Source organism: Leucopleurus acutus (genome assembly GCF_964270905.1).
Source record: "Leucopleurus acutus genome assembly, chromosome: 13".
In the NCBI taxonomy this organism is placed as follows: domain Eukaryota; kingdom Metazoa; phylum Chordata; class Mammalia; order Artiodactyla; family Delphinidae; genus Leucopleurus; species Leucopleurus acutus.
In genome coordinates this window covers 56290054-56311890 of record NC_139155.1, presented here as the reverse complement: position 1 = coordinate 56311890, position 21837 = coordinate 56290054, and the positions used below count along the sequence as shown (strand labels likewise).

The window sequence follows — 21837 nt, the reverse complement described above, 5'->3', positions numbered from 1 at the left end:
TGGGAGGGCAACTCCAACCCTGGCCAGTGCGTTCTCTGACTCTCGGCTACACAGGGGCCCATTCAGAAAGACACTCCTGTCTGTCCTTATTCTGAAGATAGACAGCCATTTAGAAATATTCTTCTACAAAAATACAATCAGTAAATGTAAAGGTAACGAAGAACCGGAGCACTCAATTCAAGGAGTATGACTTTAGGGTCTCATAGCTATTCATCCAACAAGCAAGCACGTCTTAAGCATTTACTTTATCGAAGGTGCCTTGGGAGAAACAAAGATGAATCACATTGTCTCTCTGATGAATAATGAGCCTGGCGGCGCTCGGTACTGGATGCTCTAAAACACAGCGTTTTTCAAACCAATGGCCGCAACCAATTAGTGGTTAGTGAAATCAATCCAGTGGGTCACAAACAACATTATTTTTAATTAAGTAAAATACAATAGAAGAAAATAGAAGAGAGAGTGCGTGGCATGCAGAGAGGTTAAGTAGTTCTTTCTTTCAGTGGCGTATGTGCATGTACCCATTTCCAAAGTAAGATGTATTTCTTACTGTGAAACATAGTTTAAAAAGTGTTCAAAAGCTCCTGCTTTAGAGAGAGAGAGAGAAAGAAGAAAACAAAAGCCTTGGACTCAAGAAGCAGCTTGCTGGGAAGATAAAGCTAATTAACAACACAGAACCCTTCGGTAAAGCAGCTCAGGACCCGGGGCTAAAATGAACCTTGCTGATTTCGTGCCCCAGTGGGATTAAGACCAGGGAAAAATCACCGTGACAGTTCATTACTCCTTCGTCCTCAACAAACCCTCCGCACGCAGCCTTGAGGACCACACCTCGGTAACCCTTCTCAGACAGCCTTGCTTGTCCCTGCCCAGCTCCCCAGCTCCTGAGGTTGGATCGGTGCCCAATGGGCACATCTCTTGGGCCACTTCTCTCTTTTACATTTCTTTTTTTTTTTTTTTTTGCGGTACGCGGGCCTCTCACTGCTGTGGCCTCTCCCGTTGCGGAGCACAGGCTCCGGATGCACAGGCTCAGCGGCCATGGCTCACGGGCCCAGCCGCTCCGCGGCACGTGGGATCTTCCCGGACCGGGGCACGAACCCGTGTCCCCTGCATCGGCAGGCAGACTCTCAACCACTGCTCCACCAGGGAAGCCCTCTTTTACATTTCTTAGATCACCTCATTATTCTCAGAGCTTTAAATACCATGGGACTGCCCACATTTGGTTTCCCAGCCACATTACCTGAACTCCCAGGCTTGGATACCCACATCCCCATTCAGTCTCTCTACTGAGATGTCTCGTGGGCATCTCAAACTGAACACGTCCCCAACTGAACTCCTAAGCGTTGTCCCCCATCTCTGCACCTCCCTTGGGCCTCCTTATCTCAGCTAATGGGAATTCACTCCATCCCACTGATGAGGCCAAAAGCCTTGGAGTCTCTCATAACTCCTCTCTTACCTGCAACACCCATGTCCCGAGCATCGTTAAGAAACCCGCTGGCCCTATCTTCTCCCCATCTCCTCCTCCACCACCAGCATCCCTCACCTCCACTCTAGTCTGGATCACTGCATAAGCCCCCCACACTGTCCCTCTGATCCTACCCTTACCCCCTTCTAGCCATTCTCAACCAGCACCGGAAGTGATCCTCTTAAGCCAGAAAGTGTCCCATCTCTCATCAAAACCTCCGATCTATTCCCATCTCACCCTGAGTCAAAGCCACGGTCATCACCATGGCCTGCAAAGCCCACATGAGCTGCACCCCACACCTGATTGCCATCACGCCCACCATCACACACAGCTGTGCTCACCTACAGGCCTCTCCCTCCCACCTGGCCTCCCCTCAGGACCTTCTCACTCTTCTTTCAGCCTTGAGCACTCACCCTACAGCTCTCAGGGCTAATCCCTCGCCCCCCATCGTGCTGATCTGTACTGGGAGGTCTCTTTCTCAGTGAGACCTTCCGGGTCTGTGCACACCCTTCAACACTGCACATCCCGCCCACACGTACCCGCTGGTCCCCCTCCCCGGCTTCCTTTTTCTCCACAGCACATTCACCATGTAACGTACATTTTATTTATCATATGAATGTCCTTTTCCTCCTTCCCCCACGAAGGCAATTGTTTTTCCTGTTTATACACTGCCGTGTCCCCTGTGACTAAGGCAGCAGCTACTTCACAATAATATACGATGAATAACAAATATGTATTGGAGAAGTGAGTGAATACTTTAACAGTATTTTGAAAACATCACAAAAGAAATGGTATTGTAATGTTACCTCCAGCCTAACCACTAAGCAAAGGAAAAGAATACCATCATAAAGTTTGGTCTAAGAAACCTTACCTCAAACCCTACAATGAATACTCCAGGTGGGACACGCCCTCTCACTGGAGCTTGAGCTAGTTTGGAAATCCTGGTTCAGGTAGCTGTTGGGTGTATCACTCATCTGTGCCCAGGCTTTAGTGACAACTCCTCTTAGCTCTAGATATCATGCTGTCTAGAGGAAGTGGGTTGAAATATAGGCTTAAAGTACAAATCCTCAAGAGACAGTTTCCCCATACAAGGATTATTAACGTGGAATTTTGTGTTACACATGTGCAAAGGACACTCAAAATATTATTCAGTTCTTTCTAGATTCACGTAATTTGAAAGATGATCGTATGGTTATATTAGAGTGTGGTATTCAGGAAGGAAGGATTCTATTTTGGTCCATTTGAATGCAGTACACTTTCAGGTGTTGTAAACGTAACTTGGAATAAAAAGTCCTAACATCACCAAGATGCAGTAGTAATCATATGATAGCGATGAAAAGCAGGAAATCTTTACTTGGGTCTCTTCTTAAATCTGCTGAGTTTTATTTAATAGATGCCAAAGACCCAAGTGAATGCTTCACAAGTATAATAATTTATAGCATCATCTGAGAAACTTAATATCCCCAAATTAATGATAAACTAAAGGAAAAGATTTGCTGAAATTCATTTCAAAATTCATAATTTGGAAATGAAGTATTAATACCGGAGATGATGGACTTGATAGTTTTTAGACTCTAAACGAGCTTTAACAGTTGATCCTAATAAGATGATCAGACTTTACATTCTAAGGAGAAAGATCCATGCTCATAAGCATTTGACAAGGACTGGGGTCTCCATACGTGCTGGGAGATTCATGAAATTTTAGCCAACACTGAAGTTTACTTTCGATGAATGGTATTTCTATACCTGGGCTTCTACTGACCCCGGGAGGGAGCTCACTAACCTTCTACCCACTTCGCTGCTTCTGAACACCAGACACAGAAGTCTAGTTTGCCTCAGGGGATTCGAGTCATGGAATTATAGTACAGAAACCTACATGCTAGTGACTGCAAAAATAATGGAAAAATATGATGGCTTAGCTAGCCATGGCAAGCCAACAGACATGCCTCCAATATGTCAGAAAGACGTGAGAAATGAACAGCTGCATTAAAAACTAAGGACTCTAAATTAGCTTATCTCTGTATAGTCAGTGGAAATACATATATTTACCATAGACCTAAACCTCTGGTGTTTTTATCTTGCTATCTATTAGAATTATGTTCTTGCTTATATTTCACTCAAACTTGTAGCCAGCTGTAACTGCTGGGTGACGGGTATTCTGCGGGCATTATTTTTTAAAGTCTTTCGGTTCTTCCAAGCAGCTAACCCTCACTACTTGTTACAGGTTTCAAAATGTTACAGTGTCGTATCTCCCAGCAACTTGATGTTTGAGTTTTATGTTTAATGGAAAATTACTAAGTGTTGAAGGTTACAGAATGATATGATGATATGATGAAAAGATCATAGAAATTTGAGTGAGACAAATGTGCCTTTCAATTCTGACGACGGTTTACTAGCTATAAATTTTCGAGGATGTTATTTAAAGCATAAGTCTCAACTCTCTCATCTTTTCAGTGGAATGACTAACCATGCTGGGGTTTTGTATTACCTGAGATAATGTTTGTATAGCAGGGAATGTAAAACGGCTGCCAGTGGGTCCTGAAGCTAATTGCTTCCCTATAGATATACTGCAGGAGAGGAACAATCTTTGTCCCAGCTTCCAAGCAAAGGTCGGGAGATGCCTGCTGATTGAACAGCCTGAGATCACACGCTCATCCATGAGACAAGCAATAGACCTGGGGAACGTGATATGCCAAGGCCTCTGCTACTCCTGAGACATATGGAGACCTCAAGTTGGGGGGGGGGGGGGAGCAAGGTTTCCCCAAAGCAAAATCGTGGGATGTGATACCAAGAATCAGAAGTAGAACTGGGTAGCAGAAGCCACAGACGTTCACTACAATCAAAATACAGGGTAGACAATGAATAAAATGTGTTTTCCTCCCCTCTCCTCATATGATACTGGAATATAGTACCGTAGTTACTATTTCTTGTTCTGGTATCACAAGGGTATCTTCCCAACAGATCGTGCCCCCTTTGACGTGAGCGTCACCTCAGCAATATTTTCTGCCAGCCCCACAGAGGCCCATGGGTCCTTCCCCTCCTTTGAGGGGTCGCAGACCTTGCCCCTCCACATTTCTCCCGCAGTGCCATTTCCCAATGGAAATGCACTTTGCATTTGCACAGATACATTCAACTCCAAAGGAACAGTTTTAGCACCAAGAAGAGGATTCATAAGAACCAACTACAAAGCCAGTAGGTAATTCGGAGATACTGAAATTTAATACTCAACTTAGCTTGATTCGCGTTAAAGCTATTTTTACTCTTTTCCTTCATCCACCCCCCAGATTCGCCCGATCCGCTTAAAACTTGTAAACCCCTTTGAGACCAGACTGTTTTGTGAAATGTCTTTGGTGTATCGCCCTGGGACCTGCTATGGTGCAAGGTACCCCGCAGATACCTGTAAACATACGTGGGTGAGAATAATTCCATAGGGTAGCAGCGAGTGCGTCACCATCAAATAGCATTGTTTACAACGTTCTATTCAAGGGTATTTTTAAATGTTATTTGGAGAGAGATGTGGCCATGGGTATTAGCCCTATTTAAAAAGAGGTAGGTATTTACTCTTGTCCTTGATAGGTAATTTTTCAGCAATCTTAAGCAAATTAACTTTTACACCAGCTTCAGGATTCCAGGGGAGTTAGAAAGGGTGGTTGCCAGGGAAATCAGGCCATGGGATCTACACATCGTGTAATTGTAATTTTCCTATTCTTGCTTTTTTTTTTTTTTTTTTTCCTTTCTGCTTTTGCTCTGAAAAGAGCAAGCTAAAAAGGCTACAGGGACATTTATGCCAAGTCGCATTTGTCAAGTTGAAAGCTGTGTGGAGCAGAAAAGCAGTTCTCCCAGCTGCAAAGAAGATGCAGAGAAGCCGAGTGAGTAGGGAATCTGAGAGCTCACTAAAAGTGCTTAGAAGGCCGATGCATTACAGCCATTTCCGGACAGAGCGCTAGGCAGGACCTTGACATCCAGGGCAAAGCCTTCTTACAAATGCTGAAAAACCACCAGAGTGCCTGGAGGCCCTCACAGCCCCCTTGAAAGCGTGGCAGGCAGGCAGGTCTTCTGACTCCTCACAAACTGTCCACGCACGTTTAAGCAAAAACTGAGAACAGCGGTCGTTAAGGGCGCCACGCCATGGTGAGACAGTAAGCGCTGCTTTATCTCACAATTATTTTCCGTATTTATTATTTTAAACCCTCTTTATCCGTGCTAGCCAATTAGGGGCAAGCTACCGTGTGTGCTTATTTCAACAGTTATATTTTATTTTTAAAAAGTACAGAGCATGGGAGCACGCACTCCATTTTTTTTTTTTAAAGTTAATTTGTTCACACCCTCAATCCGCATATCAGAGGCAGCGTGCTATCCTCAAAGGCTTTGGTATCAGATAAATGCAGACTCCTGCTCGTTATGATGACCTTGGGCAAGTCAGTCCAGCTTTTTGAGTTCAGTTTTGCCGCAGTAAAATGGAAACAGGAGTGTCTATTTCATAGGACTGCTAGAGAGATTAAAATAAAGTCACATTGGTATCGCTTCCAGCCCTTGAGATTACTCTATAAATGTCAGCTTATTCTGTAATTATCTCAGATCCCCAGCTTTCCTTTCCTAAGTACAGGTTTGCCTCCTCCTATCTCCCCTTCCTTATCAAGCTCGGGAAAGGCCAAATAGGTTGACCCCCTTCAGCTATAGCCAAGTGCCCTCACTTACCTGGTTGCTTCCACTGAAATGCTCAGTTGTTGAAGAAATCAACAGCTGCTAATGGGTAGCCTTGCAAATACAAGCCTAGTATTGCTACCCACCATTTTAATCACAGCTCTTCCTTGCTACACTGTCTTCATTTCTACCTAATGAACCAAATGCCTAAGTTATTTCTCCCAGCTTCTTTGGTTCCTGATGAAATAGAAGCTGGCTCTAAACCTCACCTCTGCCTTAGGTGTATGTGTTTTCCTCCCAAATCTCTGCAGCCCAGAACTGCTCACAGAATTACCCCGGCCTCCCTTGGTATATTTCAGGACACATGCTCCATTTCGGCTGTCCCGGCTTTCTAAGTGTCTGCGTTCCTTTTGTGGCTCTCAGATTTCCCCAAATCTCACGCATTTTCATTCCTCCAAACCTCACCATCCAACTTCCCATCCTGAGATAAGCTGCTCTCAAGGAGTCACTCACACATGGCTTCATCTCCCAGCCATCGGCTCCCAGACCATCCCTGGCACAGAATGTCTGACTCTATCTACATTGAGTTATACGCTATGACAGCAGCTCAGCTAAACCCCATGTGCATTGGAAGGGCCTTTTCAAAGTAAGCCTTCCCATGTCTGCAATAGTGTGTCTTATTTTAATTTCAAGGCATGTAGTTCTTTGTTTATGAATTATGTTTTCCTCAGACTTTAAAACTCTCAGAAGTTGTTTTCTTATCTGAACTCTGTGTTCTTTAGATCATCATAAAATGACAATTGTTACTCCTAAAACAACCAAGATCTAAATACGAAGAAAAAAAATCCCTGGACTGTGTATGGCAGACCCCTCCCAGCTTGGGCGCGGTGTCACTCTGACCTAGCTACTAACCTCTCTGGACTTCAGTTTCTTTATTTGATAAACTGAGATTATAATATTTACTCTTCCCATCCTTCAAGGCGGTTGTAAACATCATGAGACAATTGTGTAAACTTATGTTTTGGGCCAAAGCATGACATAGCTGAATGCTAACTGCTATTAATCTGGTCACTAAGGAATACAAACATTAAGTTCTATAATTGCTATCCCAGAATACATCCATTCGTGTTCTTATGTTTGCACGTATTCTTTAAAAAGCTGTTTGATAGATTCCTGAGCTCCATATTTCTCACGTTTTAGCATCTTTGATATCGGAATGTATCATTTAATCTATGGCGTGTCAGAGCTTAATTGGTGGTGTTTCTTAGTGGTACAAAAATGTATCGAGGAGTTTACGTTGGTATCTTGGATTCGGTAAAATGCGACATTTGGAGTTCAGGGGAAAGCTGAGGAAGTGTAAAAGTGGGGGTACCTTGTCTATTCAGAATAGAATAGAAATCCTATTAGCCAAGAGGGGAATAGGATAACCTCCCCCTGCCCCCACCAAAAATAAAAAATTAGCAAAGAGTTTGAGACATTCAGACAGAAGGAATTACCTTGAAGGATGCCACTTTAAGGTTCCCTATGGGAAACCTTTTATAGATATATAATATATATATATAATATACATTATATTATACGTTATAAATTACATATATTATAAATAGAAATATATAATATATTTTATTTATATTTTCATATAGATGCGATTTTTCTATTTTTACATAGGGTTACATATATATATTCCCTTTGCTTTTATATCTTTATACTAGAATATCTACTTTAATGACTAGAAGGATGTTAGTTAAAACACCACTGCTTTTTAATCCCAAGGTACTTATAGCTCGCCATACTTTAAAAGTAGCCACGAGGAGACAGATCTGTAACATTTATTCTCAGATTTTTAATGGTGCTTTGAAGTTCACAAGCTATATTCACACACATTATCTCTATTCATTATACATCTATTATCATCCCCATTTTACAGATGGAAAAATTGAATCAAAGAGGTGAAGTGACTCATTCCAGGTCACACACAGTGAGTGAATGCAAAATTGTTGTTGGAATTAATTAGTTCTTCTCTTCCAGCCTCTCCCCACCACAGTGACTAAGCGCTGCACAGAGCAGACACTTCGTGCAGCCCAGCACCTCCCTGACCACCACAGGCTGTTGGCCTTAACCGTCCTCAGACATCTGGAATGCATAGGTCTTGAGTCAAGGTTTCTAAAAGAAAAATAGCTTCTCCAAATACAAAAATATCTCCCATGGCGTTTCCTTTTTCCTTAAGATTTCTGCTTTTTGAACAAAAAGGAGTCATTTGAGATTCGATCACTGGGAAGCCAGGCCAGCTTCAGCTGGCCCAAGGAAGCAGGCTCCCCGCTCGGTCCTACAGAATAGAGATGAGTGCCCGGGACAGAGAATGTAGAGTATTTCCTGATGGGCCAGTCTCACTTAAAAATGATGGGCGTAGGCAGTAAATTAGAAATTTAAGTTTTTGCTTAATATATTTCAATTATTTCTGCGCCTCCATTATCAAAGAAATTGAAAGCAAGGCATGAGAGTCTTCTTGGAAAGCCAACGTCATCCACCATGAGGGGGCATCTGTGTGCCGAGTGCAGAACTCCCATAAAACAGACCTTTATTGAGCTCTTCCTGTGTGCTCGTGGTCATTACCTCATTTAATCCATGTATAACTTTATGGGGTAGGAAACAGACAAGGAAACTGAGGCACAGAGAAATTAATTAATGAGCCCATGGAGGTCCCTATTTAGTGGTCCAGCGGAAACCCAAACCTGGACAAGCTGGTTGCAGAGCCCAAGCCCCTAACCCTTCAGCAGTACGGCCTCCCCCAGTTTCAGCAAGCTTACTGAGCCATTGGAGAGATGACACAAAGACACAGAAAACAAGTCATGTATATAAATGCCATTGTAGGATTATGCAACTTAAGTACTTAGAAGGAATCTGTGGATCAGGCTAGGGTCCATACCGTCTCCATCACAACCATACAACTCTGCCCTTCTAATTTAAAAGCAGCCACAGTCAATACGTAATGAGTGGGCATGACTGTGTGCCAATAAAACTTTATTTACAAATGCAGATGGCAAGCTGGATTTCACCCGTGAGCTACAGTTGGCTGACCCCTTATGTGGATGGTACATGCTATAGATTTCATAAAGGAGTTGAATTTAGGCTGGAGCAGTTGGAGGGAGCTTTGGGATTGCTGAGCTCAGCTTGAAGGAAGACTTGAAATGGGTTTACAAGAGCCTGTGTGACCTGGTCCCACCTCCCCAGCCTCTCCTGGCATTTCCCTCTTGGTCAGGACTCTCCCGCCACAATGGCGTCTTCTTCCTAGGCTTCAGTTACACACAAAGCTTATTCCTACTCTAGAGACTTCGCACTGGCTGATCCTTCTGCCTGGAAGCACTTCCCCAGCTCTCCTCCAGGTTGGCTCCTTTGGTCGGAACTGATCTCCTCGTAGATGTTACCTCTTCCCAGTGGCTTCGCTGAGGAACACGTTAAAGGAGTTCTCCTCCAACCCCTTTGTCACATCACCCCACCTTATTTTCCTAATGGCATTTATGGTTTCTGAAATCGTCTTGTTCATTTATGGGTATACTTGTCTATCATCCATCTCTTCCTGCTCTCCTTCCGCAATGTAAGCTCCACAACTTGGGATCAACGTTTGTATGGTTCACTGCCTGCACATTCCCGGCACCCAGACCATGGCTTGAAAATGAACAAGCAAAAAATACTTGCAGAGACACCGCTTTGGGAAAGCAGGTGTTTTCCTTACTTGCTGCAAGTAATAAATCCTGCCTTCTCTGGAAAAAAGAAAAGAAAAAAAACCTTGCAAAAGTGAAGGAAGAAGGGAGGCAGACAAGGAGAGAGGCAAAGAGGGAGACAGAAAATGTAAGCATGCAACCATTAGGTGGTATTAATTTTCTCTTGTTGCATTAGGATGGCCCATCATTCAGTGCCCATGACACTATTTCAACTAAGACAGCATCTTCATCCTGTAATTAGAGGATGATAGCACCTGGTTATGGTCATTCCTTGTCAAAGATAGGTCTTTTTACTCCTGAACCATGACATATGGTTTAAGTTATAGCCTGGCTATCCCCAAAATAGAAAAATGCACACTAATCCTCATTTTGTTCTCTCAAAAATAAAGTTCTCCACTGGAGTTTCATGCTTAAACATACGCATTAAAAAACAAGTAGTCCTCTTTTTCTCTAACCCATACTGTTGTTAAACCCTAAGCTTTATGAGACTGATTTTATTGCTGTTTCTTTAACATTTACTGGATCTAACCGCCCCACGAAGCTCGTGAAGGCAAGCAGGACATCTGGCTTTCCTGTCATCAACAAGTGCCCAGGCTGCTCCTTTATCTGCTCCAGCCTCCCTTTCTTACAAAGACTTCCGTTCCCCTAACAACTAGGACCAGTAATAGGAAGGTTTTCTCAGACAGCTGCAAGGTTAGTCTTATCTTTGGATTTGCCTAAATCTTTTCTCTCTGTGCCACTGACACAGAAAGACACAGCAACCTTGACTAGATCACAATAGTAGCTGCAGCACATGACTCTCCTTTCTTTTCAATGGAAAGGGAGTAACATTTCATGCCCTGGCCCCTAAATAAACTGGTATGCTTTCCTTGAAAACAATGTAACCAACCACTGCCTCCTCTTTTGCTTTCAAATTTAAGAGACATAATAAAAACTGTGGCTCAAATTATAGCGACTTTGCTGGCCCTTATTGTTCAGCAGCAGTATTTTTCTTCTCCAAAGTCTTGAGGTTCTGTTTCTTTACATTTTTCCTGGAGCTAATTTCTGTATTATTTTACATGTAATTTATTGTAGGCTACCTTTCAGTGTAGGAATAATGTATTGATTTTTAAAACCCATTCCAAAGCAAATCACTTCCATAAACTTCTTAGCTGATATCATTTGAAAAATATGTTTAATTGAAACATATACACATTAAATACTTCCCAGCTGGTTCCCTTAGCAACAGTTGCAGCCTGTTTCTAGTATAAGACCAAGTTTCTACCATAAACTAACTTTGAAAAAAACAAAACACCTAAAGAAAAATTTGCCATGTTTTGTTTCATAAGCATTATGAGCTTATAAGTTGTCATTGGTCTCTGACATAGTTCAGAGAACGACACTTATGAGCTGTGCATCAGTACTGAGAAATGGCAAGCATTGGCTGCCTCCTCTGTGACCCTCAGCTGTACCAACTTAATTTATAAGATGTAATTACTGAGCCAATAATGAGGTTCTGAGTATGATCCTATCTGTGCAGTGACTCACCTGCCAATGGAAGGAAAACAAGACTGTTCTCAGCATTTATAATTTCCCTAAGAAGTCTCCCTGTTGCTATGGTGATGTGGCTGGGTTTTTAGCTAAAAAAGCAAAAACTCTACATTGCTACTACCATAATTAATAAATGGCAAATGGATCAGACGTGATGGATGACAAAGGTGTCATGGGACTATAGTTGTTCAGTTCTGTAGGTGCCACAAGATCATCCAGAGAGAGACAGCATCAAATATGGTCATGGCAAGACCCCAGGAGCTGCTGGGCTGGAACTCTGACCCTTTGTAGCTGGGACGTTGGGCGAGTTACATAACCTCAGGTTCCTCATTTGTAAAATGGGGATAATAATCGTGCCCTTAGCTGTGTGCATCAAATGAGTTAACCTGTATAAAGCCTTTAGAACAGTGCCTGCACATAGGAAGCATGATTTAAGAGTTTGTTAAATAAAATAAGCTGTATAGTGAAGCTTAACCAAACTTCATGGGTAGTTTTCAGCATTAGAACCTACAAACCACTGTTTTCAGGTCCAGGAATAGTAGCATCTCTTCAGTCTGATGTTTCTAGATACACGTTTTCAAATTATATAGATACATGTATAAATTAAGGGGGAAAGCGTAGTGCTTTTAGTGGAACGTCTGTCCTCAGTTCCTAGAACCGATAATGTTTAAAAATCTATGTCTACTCTGTGCGTGTATCATTGTGGACAGTTAACACTTTCGATTTAAAATTTGTATGTTATTAATCATAAATCTTAGATTGACTAAACACTCATCTTTGAGTTAAAATGCTTTGGACCCTAGTGCTGCCATTTATTAGTTATGTGTTCTTTGGCAAATTTCTTAAGCTCTCTGAGCTTCTGCTTCTCATCCGAGAAATACAGAAAAATACACGGAGTAGTTGCATCGATGAAACAAGATGCTATAAGCAAATTTCTTAGCACAGTTAAATGTTAATCATGAAACATGGCATCATTTAATGGATAATCAGTGAATAGTTAGCATGAAAATAGTCAATACCTTTTTACCTTCTCAGTGCAAACCTGGCCAGTTCTCGGGAGTCCTTCCTGGATCCTCCTTCCCTATCACCATTACTGATAACTCCTGTTCCTAGTGTCTCCTTAGTGCATAGTCCATCTACAGCACCACATCTGAAACTTGCTAACACGTTGACTTGGAACGGTTGCCAAATTTTTGTATGCTCTATCTTCTCATCTCTGTTGAGGCCAAGAACCAGCCTCCCCATTTTCTGGTCTCTTTTAATTAAGCCCTGTGCAGCGTGCTGTGCACAGTACGTAGGATGTTTGTTACTTCTTAATGGATACAAAGAGTGGCCATTATTGTGCATTTCTTTTACCAAATGGAGGAGATATGAGACCCTAGGTTGGGTCCATGTTGAACTGGGGAATCTAAGAACTGAAAATAAGGTCAGAAAGAAGCCCTCTGTAGCACAGTGCGGTGCCCTGCTGAACTCAAAGGAAATGACTGTAGGAAGAAAAACGAACAGCGTGCTGAGAACGTTGTCTTGAGGGGTCCCCACGGTTAGGGACTTGGAGCAGGATCCAGCAAAGCTAGAGGGAAAGAACAATCCAGATAAGTAGTGGGTAACTCAGGTAAGTAGAGTAACCAGAAAGCCAAAAGGGGAGAGACTCTTAAGAGGCGTTTTGAGTGTGTGTGAGTGTGTGTGTGTGTGTGTGTGTGTGTGTGTGTGTGAAGAGGCCAAGAAAAATTTCAATTAAGAAAGTGCCGCTAGCTTTCATGAGGAGATCATTGGAAACCTTCAGAGAGTGTTTCAAGCACTCTATGGAGGCTGAATTCAAATTAAGAGGATTCAGAAAGAATCGGTGCTTGGGGAGCGAATGCATCTGGTGTAGACCACTGGTTTAGGAGGAAGCACTATGGATACAATATGCTAGAGATGGAAGATGCAGGGAAGGTAAAGGAGAAACATTCCTGAATTTTAAATAACAACTGAAAACAAACCATTGAAAAGCTCTAATAAAACCGCTTTCCACCGGCACCCGTATGCCTGACAATCATTTTCAGCGTGAGAAAACGGAGAAGTGAATCAAATGGTTATACTTCTTCCTAGTACCCAGGTTCTTTCAAAGCTTGAGACATAGATTTGCATGTATTCAAAATATTTTCAGACCAATTATGGTAAAACACTATTGTTGAAAAGTTAATGTCTAAAGTTTTACATAATTACCCGTATTACCCATATTCACAGTCAGGAAAGAAAAGAAGAAGATAGACTTTTATAAAGCATGAACTGTCTGTTTTGTATCTGCATAGGTCCCTCAGGATGAATGGACAGGGTACACCCCTCGAGGTAAAGATGATGAAATTCCCTGCCGCAGAATGCGGAGCGGCAGTTACATCAAGGCCATGGGAGATGAAGACAGCGGGGACTCGGACACCAGCCCCAAGCCTTCTCCCAAAGTTGCTGCGCGAAGGGAAAGCTATCTCAAGGCTACTCAGCCATCCCTTACAGAACTCACCACACTCAAGTAAGTGTTTCCAACGCTCTACTTCCGGTAGCCCGGCCCCCTGTATCATCACCTACAATCCGATCTTGCAACTTCTAGCGTACATGGGGCAGAAAACACCCCACAGGTGGAGCACTGTGATGTATTGAATGTTCTATTGATTTTGACCTTGGGTCTGACACGTACATCCCAGTGCCTTCAAAGACACAGGCATCCAGCTGCGCCCTGCATAGAGCATAAGCTGAACCCCCAACCTTCCAAAAGAGTTTGCAACGATCCAGAATGGCCTCTAAAAAGAATTAAGCTTTCTGACCAATGAGGATATCTGTGTATCCCCACTCTTGGATGTTGTTTAGCCACTAAATCTATGGGGCAATGCTTCCTTAAAAAACGCTTGAATTTTTCAGATGATTGAGTAATAAAATAGAGTAGATTATCTTGGAGAAGGTTATAGAATGTGGCTATGCTTAAAATTTGGGTAATATGTGAAAATTCTTGACAGATGTTTTTGAACTTGGACACTCGATGCATATTATAATTTGTAAGACCTTAAACATTTTTGTTTGTTTTGAAAAATATGGTTCTAAGTAGTCCTTACTTCAGTTTGTGCTATTTGTAAACAGAGAACAGCATTTCAAAAGAAACTACTGAAACTGATTATTGTAAGGCCTGATTTAATTGGTAATATTATTTCTGGAGAGCAAATCAGAGCCTTGGAACAGATCACCGTGTGGATCACCATTTGGACTAAAAAAGTATGATGGGTAATTAGTATTTTTAAGTGCCTTTGATTCCATATTTTGAGGAAATACATATTACTGTCCGTGCATTTATATTGCATTACAAAATAAAATATTAAAAGGCAAAGTAAATAAAACAGAAAAAAAGACCAAATCCATCAGATTGAGGAGAAGAAACTAGATTATTAAAACCCAGAATACTAAAAAACAGCTGACTTTGATCATGGAAATGTATTCAAATAGCAAACTATCAATATATATATTTATATATATATTTTTTATATATATATATATATATAAAATAATATATTTTAAAGAAGTGACAGAGAGGGTCCCCTCATGAACTTTTTTTCAGAGGATCGTGTGGAACCACTGTGGGTCATTTCAATGAAAAATGAATACCAGTGACATTAGTAAATCAACCCAAGAAAAGTAGCTCTTTCTTTCCTTCCGCTTCTGGTTACCCTTCCCCTTTGCCTTTATTACTGCAGGTGATAGTTTCCTAGTGTCGCCATGACCAAGTACCATGAACTTGAAAGAGTACAGATTTATTATCTCACAGTTCTGGAAGCTGGAAGTCTGAAATCAAGGTATTGTCAGGGCCACGCTCCTTCTGAACCTGGAAAGAATAATCCCTCGTTGCCTCTTCCTAGCTTCTGGCTGTGTCCGGCCACCCTTGGCATTCCTTGGCTCGCAACTACGGCACTTTGATTTCTGCCTCTGTCGTCACCTGGCCTTCTACTTTCCGTGTCTTCGCGTGGTTGTCTTCTTATGACGTCAGTCATATTGGGTCAATAATGACCTCATTTTTAACTTGATTAAATCTGCAAAGACCCTATTTCCAGGCAAGGTCATGTTCACAGGTATTAAATTTAGGACTTTGACATATCAGTGTGGGAAATACAATGTAACCCCTAACCCTGCCACACAAGGTAACAGTTGATCACAGAAATGGAAAATACAATCGGGTCTTCATTGCACTGTGGCACCCCTCACAGAGGCTCAGAAAAGAACTGAGCCAGTCTGAAAAGAACTGGATTTGTAATAATGGCAGTGGGCCGAGGTGGTATGAAAATTGGCGGGGGGGGGGGGGGGTGGGCAAGGAACCTTCTGGGAAGTAAGTATCTTCTGTGAACTTTAGAATATCTCTCCCCTAGAGGCAATTAAAGGTAGTCACAGCCGTGGTGTTAACTGACATCTTCTAGAAGATGCAAAAAAATGGGGATGCTTTGGGCACGAAATTCACTTGGACCCTCAAGATCTCATTATCCTCAAATGCAAACCAAGCAGTGGGATTCTGCAACTGCCAGAGTCCCTTCCACCCCCTTTATCTCCCATTCATTTACCTGTTGGGATGCATGTCACATCAGATGCATGACGCTTTGGGCTGTGGGGGATGAGATACAATGAGTCCTGCTGCTCGAGTCCTACCAGGGCCGAGGAGAACAGAAAAGAGCAGAGCCACAGGGGAGGGTGCGGGGAGTGCTCTAAGGAGGCTGAGGACAGGGGAGGTGCAGAAATCAGCTTTCACCATTGAGTCTTGGACCCATCTCCTTATTAGCCTCAGGGCTGTGGGGAATCTGCTCTGAAGTCACCGGAACGCTTTCATTTTGCTTCCACCTGATGTTATCTTCCTTTAATGTCCTGGAGCCTGTTTTTACAACCATCCTATATATATTTTTTTACTGTTCAGAAGTTTGAAGAGCAGAAAAAGGTGAACACACAGATAGTAGCTAAACCGATGGTAGAAAGGTCAGGTACCTGAGTATTAGTGACTGTGCTTTTCTTCCTCCAAACCTATGGAAATTCCAAATGGTACCCAATTTACTAGGGGACACCTACTACACTGAAAAACGTTTTTTCTTTTCTAAGGATGGAGTTTCACCAAACCATCTCTGTCACCCTCTATTCATTAGTAGGCAAGAAAACAGCTCACCGTCATTCAAACACGCCTTTCTTCCCTGTGCTACCATCACCTCCCCCAGACTTATTTGTCATAGTCTGTTTGTCTCCATTCATTTCTCCCTCATCTGCTCCAGGAGCTCCCTTTCCCCTTACGGTCCACATATTAAGCTTCCATCATACTCAACAACATAGGTGTCTCAGTGATGTCTAGTTTAATGAGATTTCAAGAGGTACACAAGGGAAAGAAGGGGAATACGCTAGGAAAGCAAAAATTCGGACATGACATAACTCATCATCCATTCTTTTCTTTCTTGACGATGTTTTGACTGGAGCTCATTATTTTTCTAGTTCGAAGCATTCCATCCCTCATAAGAAAAAAGATCCCCATATCCTGGAATTCTAGTTCCCCAAAAAAGAAAACTATATTTTTGTTCCTACTTCTTTGACATTTAAGTCCATTTTTTTTCCTCCTTCCTCCTCAGCAATTCACAGCTTTAGGGCTGAATCATAGCCATGAACCAAGATAACTAAAATTAGCCAAGTGAGATGGGGCAAACATTTTGTTTGAGGTTTTCGACTCCCATCTTCTCTCAGGAATGTTGGAGAAGAGGCACTCCTACACTTTCTTACATTGTTTTTCTTCTTTCTTTTCTGTTTTCCAAAGGCATCTTGAGACCTTATTTCTGAGGCTAGTTTTCTTCAGCTACTTAATGTCAATGATTGTGTCTTCAGGTAACTAAGGCCTAAGGTCAGTGGAACATTCTGGAGTCAGAAGGAGTCTTGAGACAATGAACTCCATCTTTGGGCTGCAAAACTTCTGTAGCTACTCTCTGGGGACCATCATCCCTCCCACTCCCTTCTCTTCTCCCACAGATAGTAACAAATCCCTTCCCCTCACTGCTAGCTTTTCCTTCTTTCTTCATTATTAACGAACAACGAATTTGAAATGGCATATCACCCGAGAATATTAGTATTTTCAAAAAGAACTTCTGAATGTTTAATAGTAAATTCTCAGGCAAGTAGGAGAGAGGTTTGGAGGCCCAAGTTCCCTCAAAGCAGGTCACCACAGCTTGGCTCTGATGAGGGATTTAAGTTTTTTACTTGGATTTGCTATAATATGCTATTTATTCTGGAAAGGAGACTCCTGTCTGCTTCCATGATTAGTTAAAGCCATGTTCAAATCCCATCGTGGACTTTTATTCAATAGACTGTAAAAAGAACTTTTAAAAAATGATGTTAAGTGAGCTGTCATGTAAAAGATTCTAAAGTTAAATTCAAATAAATGTCCATTATCCTAAGCAAATAACACTTTAAATCTCTTCGTAGTTCTTTATCCCTTCATCCAAGCAGTAAGAAAAAATTTCTCCTGGAAGAAATAGTCAGCCTCTGATATTATAGACTTTGAAACTCCTCTGAAATCGGTGAGATGGGCCCCAGGCTTTTGTGCATGCTTGGCTCTGGAGAGGACCTGTCAGAGCTCCCAGCAATGTGGATAATGTATCTAACGAAAGGCTTCAGGAATATTTATTTTCAATCCTAAATGCTAATTTATTTTCAGGATGGTTAATCCTCGAAATCATCATTCTTTTTCTAATCCTGAAACTTTTTTAAAAAATAAATAGCTCTGTGGCTTTTGGCAACTGGTTTCATGTCTCTGAGTCCCACCACCCCCCTCCCAAATTAAATGAGAGTCTCACGCTCTTAGCTTGGATGGTGCCACTTAGATTACTCCCTCTCAGCCCCACCCCAGCCCCGTGCAGACAGCATTAGCTGATCCCAGAATTAATGGATCCCAGCACCCTCCCAACTGAGTACAGACTGGGCCTCGGATCCCTTCTCAACACAGAGCTTCAACCACACTTCTCATTGACCAGCCATGACACAAGGTGCTATCCCTCCTCTACGTGGTCTCTGAGGAAACTTTCAGCACTAACGTGTATATTATAAGGATGAAGCACAAAGCACTGGCAGTTCACAGTCTGAAGACAAAAGAAGGTAGTATTGGTAAATGAAATAATTTGAGAAGAGACAGATGGGGTTGTTCTCCTTCAGCTTTAATTCTGGAGATTTAAAATGAGTCAGTTCTACATCAGGAACCCAAAACTGTAGGCTCTTGCTAGAGTGTCTTGTTTTGCTTATCTATGTAGAAGTTTCCTTCTCCCTTTTTTCTCTCTAGACACACTATGTCCTCTGTCCTCTATTTCTCCACATTCCACGTGCCCCTCCCACCCACCTACAGCTTCCTGTATTCCTTCTCTTCCCAGAAAAAGGAGGGGGCACGGGCTATGAAGATGGAAGCACGGCGATTTTTTTTTCCTAAGGATGTGAACCATATTGAAGAACGTAGCCACGTACATCTTTCCTTCTTTGTCTTAAGTGGAGGGAAATGCCTCTGTTTTCCTTTGTTGTCTGTTTTCCCCAAATGCTTTGATATTCCGCTCCTGTCCCTCAGTATCTGTAACATGTAGCAGCAGATGCCCCTTCCAATGGGAGGACGAACAGACTAGCATAACGCAACACTACAAAATTGTGAGTTTACGTCCTCTGTGACATAAACTCAGGATAGTTTCCCATCTTTCCCAACCATAACACTGTCTTCTTATAGCCTCTATCCTCCCAACCCCTCCTCCCCCAAAAATAAGAAGAAATGGGACAAAGTTTAAAACAGGGAAACTCATTTACTCATAGACAAATTATCTAAATACCTTTCAACCCACTGCTAGAAAAATAAGCCTGGTTAAAAGACAAAATAAACAAACAAAACCACTGGTACAAGAAATTGCCTATTATAGTCAGCCTCTGTCACCATGCCCAGCTTAAAAAAAATAGGTCTCTCTTTGGGGTGTGAATACCCTCCTCCAAATGAGATGGGCATGTGAGTATCATAGTCTGTATCCTAGTCTCTTGCTCTTTAGCAAAGACCATTTTGGAAAGGAGCCTGCATTGATTGCACTGTCCCTGCAATGATCACAACCTCAGAGAGGAACGAATTGTCTGTGTGTCTTTGAGGAAGGTGAAGGAATGAAAGGAAATTCAGATGCCTTTTAGAGAGAAGGAATGGAAAGTTTAAAACACAGGAGAGAGATTTCAGTTTTAATGAGGTTCTAAGTGCCTGAATGAGTGCTCAGGGCTTACATTTCTTTGTCTTGCTTTGTTTTGATTGTTTAATCACCATAACTGCATACATGAGATTTTCCCCACTTTACAAATGAGGAATCTCTGTCTTAGGGAGATTAAATAACTTGTCCAAGGTTACATGTCAACTAAGATATGAGGCCAGGGTTTGAAAGCAGAAAGAATAAAAAGCTGGTTGGAATGATGGACTCACCGAGACTGCAGAGATGAGCAAAAGATATGAAAGAGGGTCCAAAATGGAAGAGAAAAGGAAGATCAGCTGGGTGCCCAGGAAAAGGAGCCATTCAAGGCAGATATGGAGAATTCAGAGCAGATTTGAGGGGGATGTCAGAGGCTGCAGTGAAATAAGTTCTGACCTGGAAGTGCAAGCAGGCAGACATGCAGCTGAAACGGGAAGGGCCTTGAGAACATCTTGACTCAGGCTTGGCCTGGGGTAAAGAAAGGAAAGATCAAACCACCAAAGGATTGAGGAGATTAAGAGTTAAGTAGGCATTGGCTGATGGGGTCATGGAGAGAAATGATGGCCTCTTGGGAGCCTGGGTTCAGCCCGGTCGGGACAAGCGTAGTAGCAAACCCGGGACGTGTGTGCTCTGTGTCTCTACAGTGTGTCAGCTGGGCCTTCCTCACATGCCCCGGCCAGGTGTGGCAGTGTCAACAAGGCCCTAGAGACACTGGAGAGATGGGGGCAAGGGAAGATCCCAAAGAGGGTTCTGGAAACGAAAAGTCCTCACTCCTTTTAGGCTATACTACTTACTATCCTGCCAGGGAGACTTCTGTTTGCAAAGAGCGTTAAAACTCCTTTCCTTTGCCCATCTGTTTGCAACCATTCCCTCAATTTCATATCTGTGTTCCCTGTTAAAAGTGCAGACAACCAGGTATAAAGAACACGCTAATAATAGTCAGAAATTTTATTCGTGTTTCACTCATTAATTTATTCATGTAACAAACATTTATTCAGCACCTTTAATATTAAAGTACTGTGTGAGCCATGTACACCTTGGTTTCAATAACTTTATTAAATGCTTTACTAAAATCTGGTTTTCCAGGGTCAAGTAGGAGTAAATATATATATATAGCTGGATATATTCTCAAATCTAAAAATGGCAAAGGCAGGCACAGTAGAAATGAAAGGAATTAAAATTCAGAGGCTGTTAGTACTAAAGTTGATCATTTTGTTCAGAATTTTTCTCTGATCAGAAAAATCTACTTTACCTGGCACGGGGAGGGTTTTGTTGTTGTTGTTTTGGGATTTTTTTTTTTTTTTTTTTTTTACAGTTTACTATTTTGTCAGGATAGTTCAAGTTATTAGCTTTGCTGTCATTTTATATCATTAAGGGAAATCTCATGGGCCTCAGATGGCAGGAATGAAAACAGCTCCTTGAAACGGACCTCTAGGCAGATGTATTAGAAGCCGCCTCTCATCCTTTTTGAGGGAGGCTGGGCGTAAGTCCCAAGTACATGTACCTTTACAGAGGACGCATATGAATAACAAAACCATCAACATCCCTATATATAAAACAGAAAGAAATGAGATCAAAACTGCAGCCAAAGGAATTTAGGTTGACTGCAGGGAGGAACTTCTAACTGCAAAGTTTTTAATTCTTGCATAAATTAATTTGGGAATTTTGAGAGCAACTTTCCCAGGCATCTTTTAAAACAACGTGAACTCCCTTTCTCTGAGCACATTGATAACTCTGCTTGGAAATTTGGGTGGAACAGACCAAATCTCTGTATCAGATATTTCCAGCCTGTGGAGTCTAAGTCTTATCATGTACACTGATCCTATATTTTTAAGATAAGCGTGCAGGAAGATGAGATTTCAAGGTGCCCACATAATTCACTGCTTCGTAAGTACATCACTTCTCTTTCTGACTCTTCTGCTTCAATCAACTAAATTACCATTTTCCTAAATTCAGTCTTGAAACATTGTGGTTCACCTCTCACCTCCTCAAGCGTTAGGGCTTCCCTTCACTCACGTGGATGACTGCAATGGACCAGTTTGTCTAGCTGCCTCTAGCCCCTCTTGGCAACCACTCTTCCCAGAGACTTTCTACCAGGTCACCGCAAAATCATTTCTGAACCCCATGTGTCTTTCACATCGTCCCCAGCAGCGTTCAGAGTTTCTCGCTCCTTTGAGAGCTTCTTCCCTGCTTTCCTCTTACAAGGATTCTATGCTTCTATCAAATGGAGCTCCTAATTGTTCTTTTTTGCTGG

At 42.2% G+C, this 21837-nt stretch overlaps 1 protein-coding gene across 16 annotated transcripts in view; it reads left to right on the top strand.

Moving 5' to 3' along the window:
• DLGAP1 (DLG associated protein 1) overlaps window positions 1-21837 on the top strand; it is a gene marked incomplete at both ends in the record, with an annotated part of 319449 nt that overhangs the window by 54760 nt on the left and 242852 nt on the right. For 11 of the 16 annotated variants that reach the window (XM_082852573.1, XM_082852574.1, XM_082852565.1 and 8 more), the window contains one exon: window positions 13650-13864. In XM_082852573.1, the coding sequence (XP_082708699.1) occupies window positions 13650-13864 (215 nt within the window). Of the gene's footprint in view, window positions 1-5214; window positions 5329-13649; window positions 13865-21837 lie in introns of all 16 variants that reach the window. The other 5 variants (XM_082852575.1, XM_082852576.1, XM_082852566.1 and 2 more) reach the window with 1 other exon arrangement.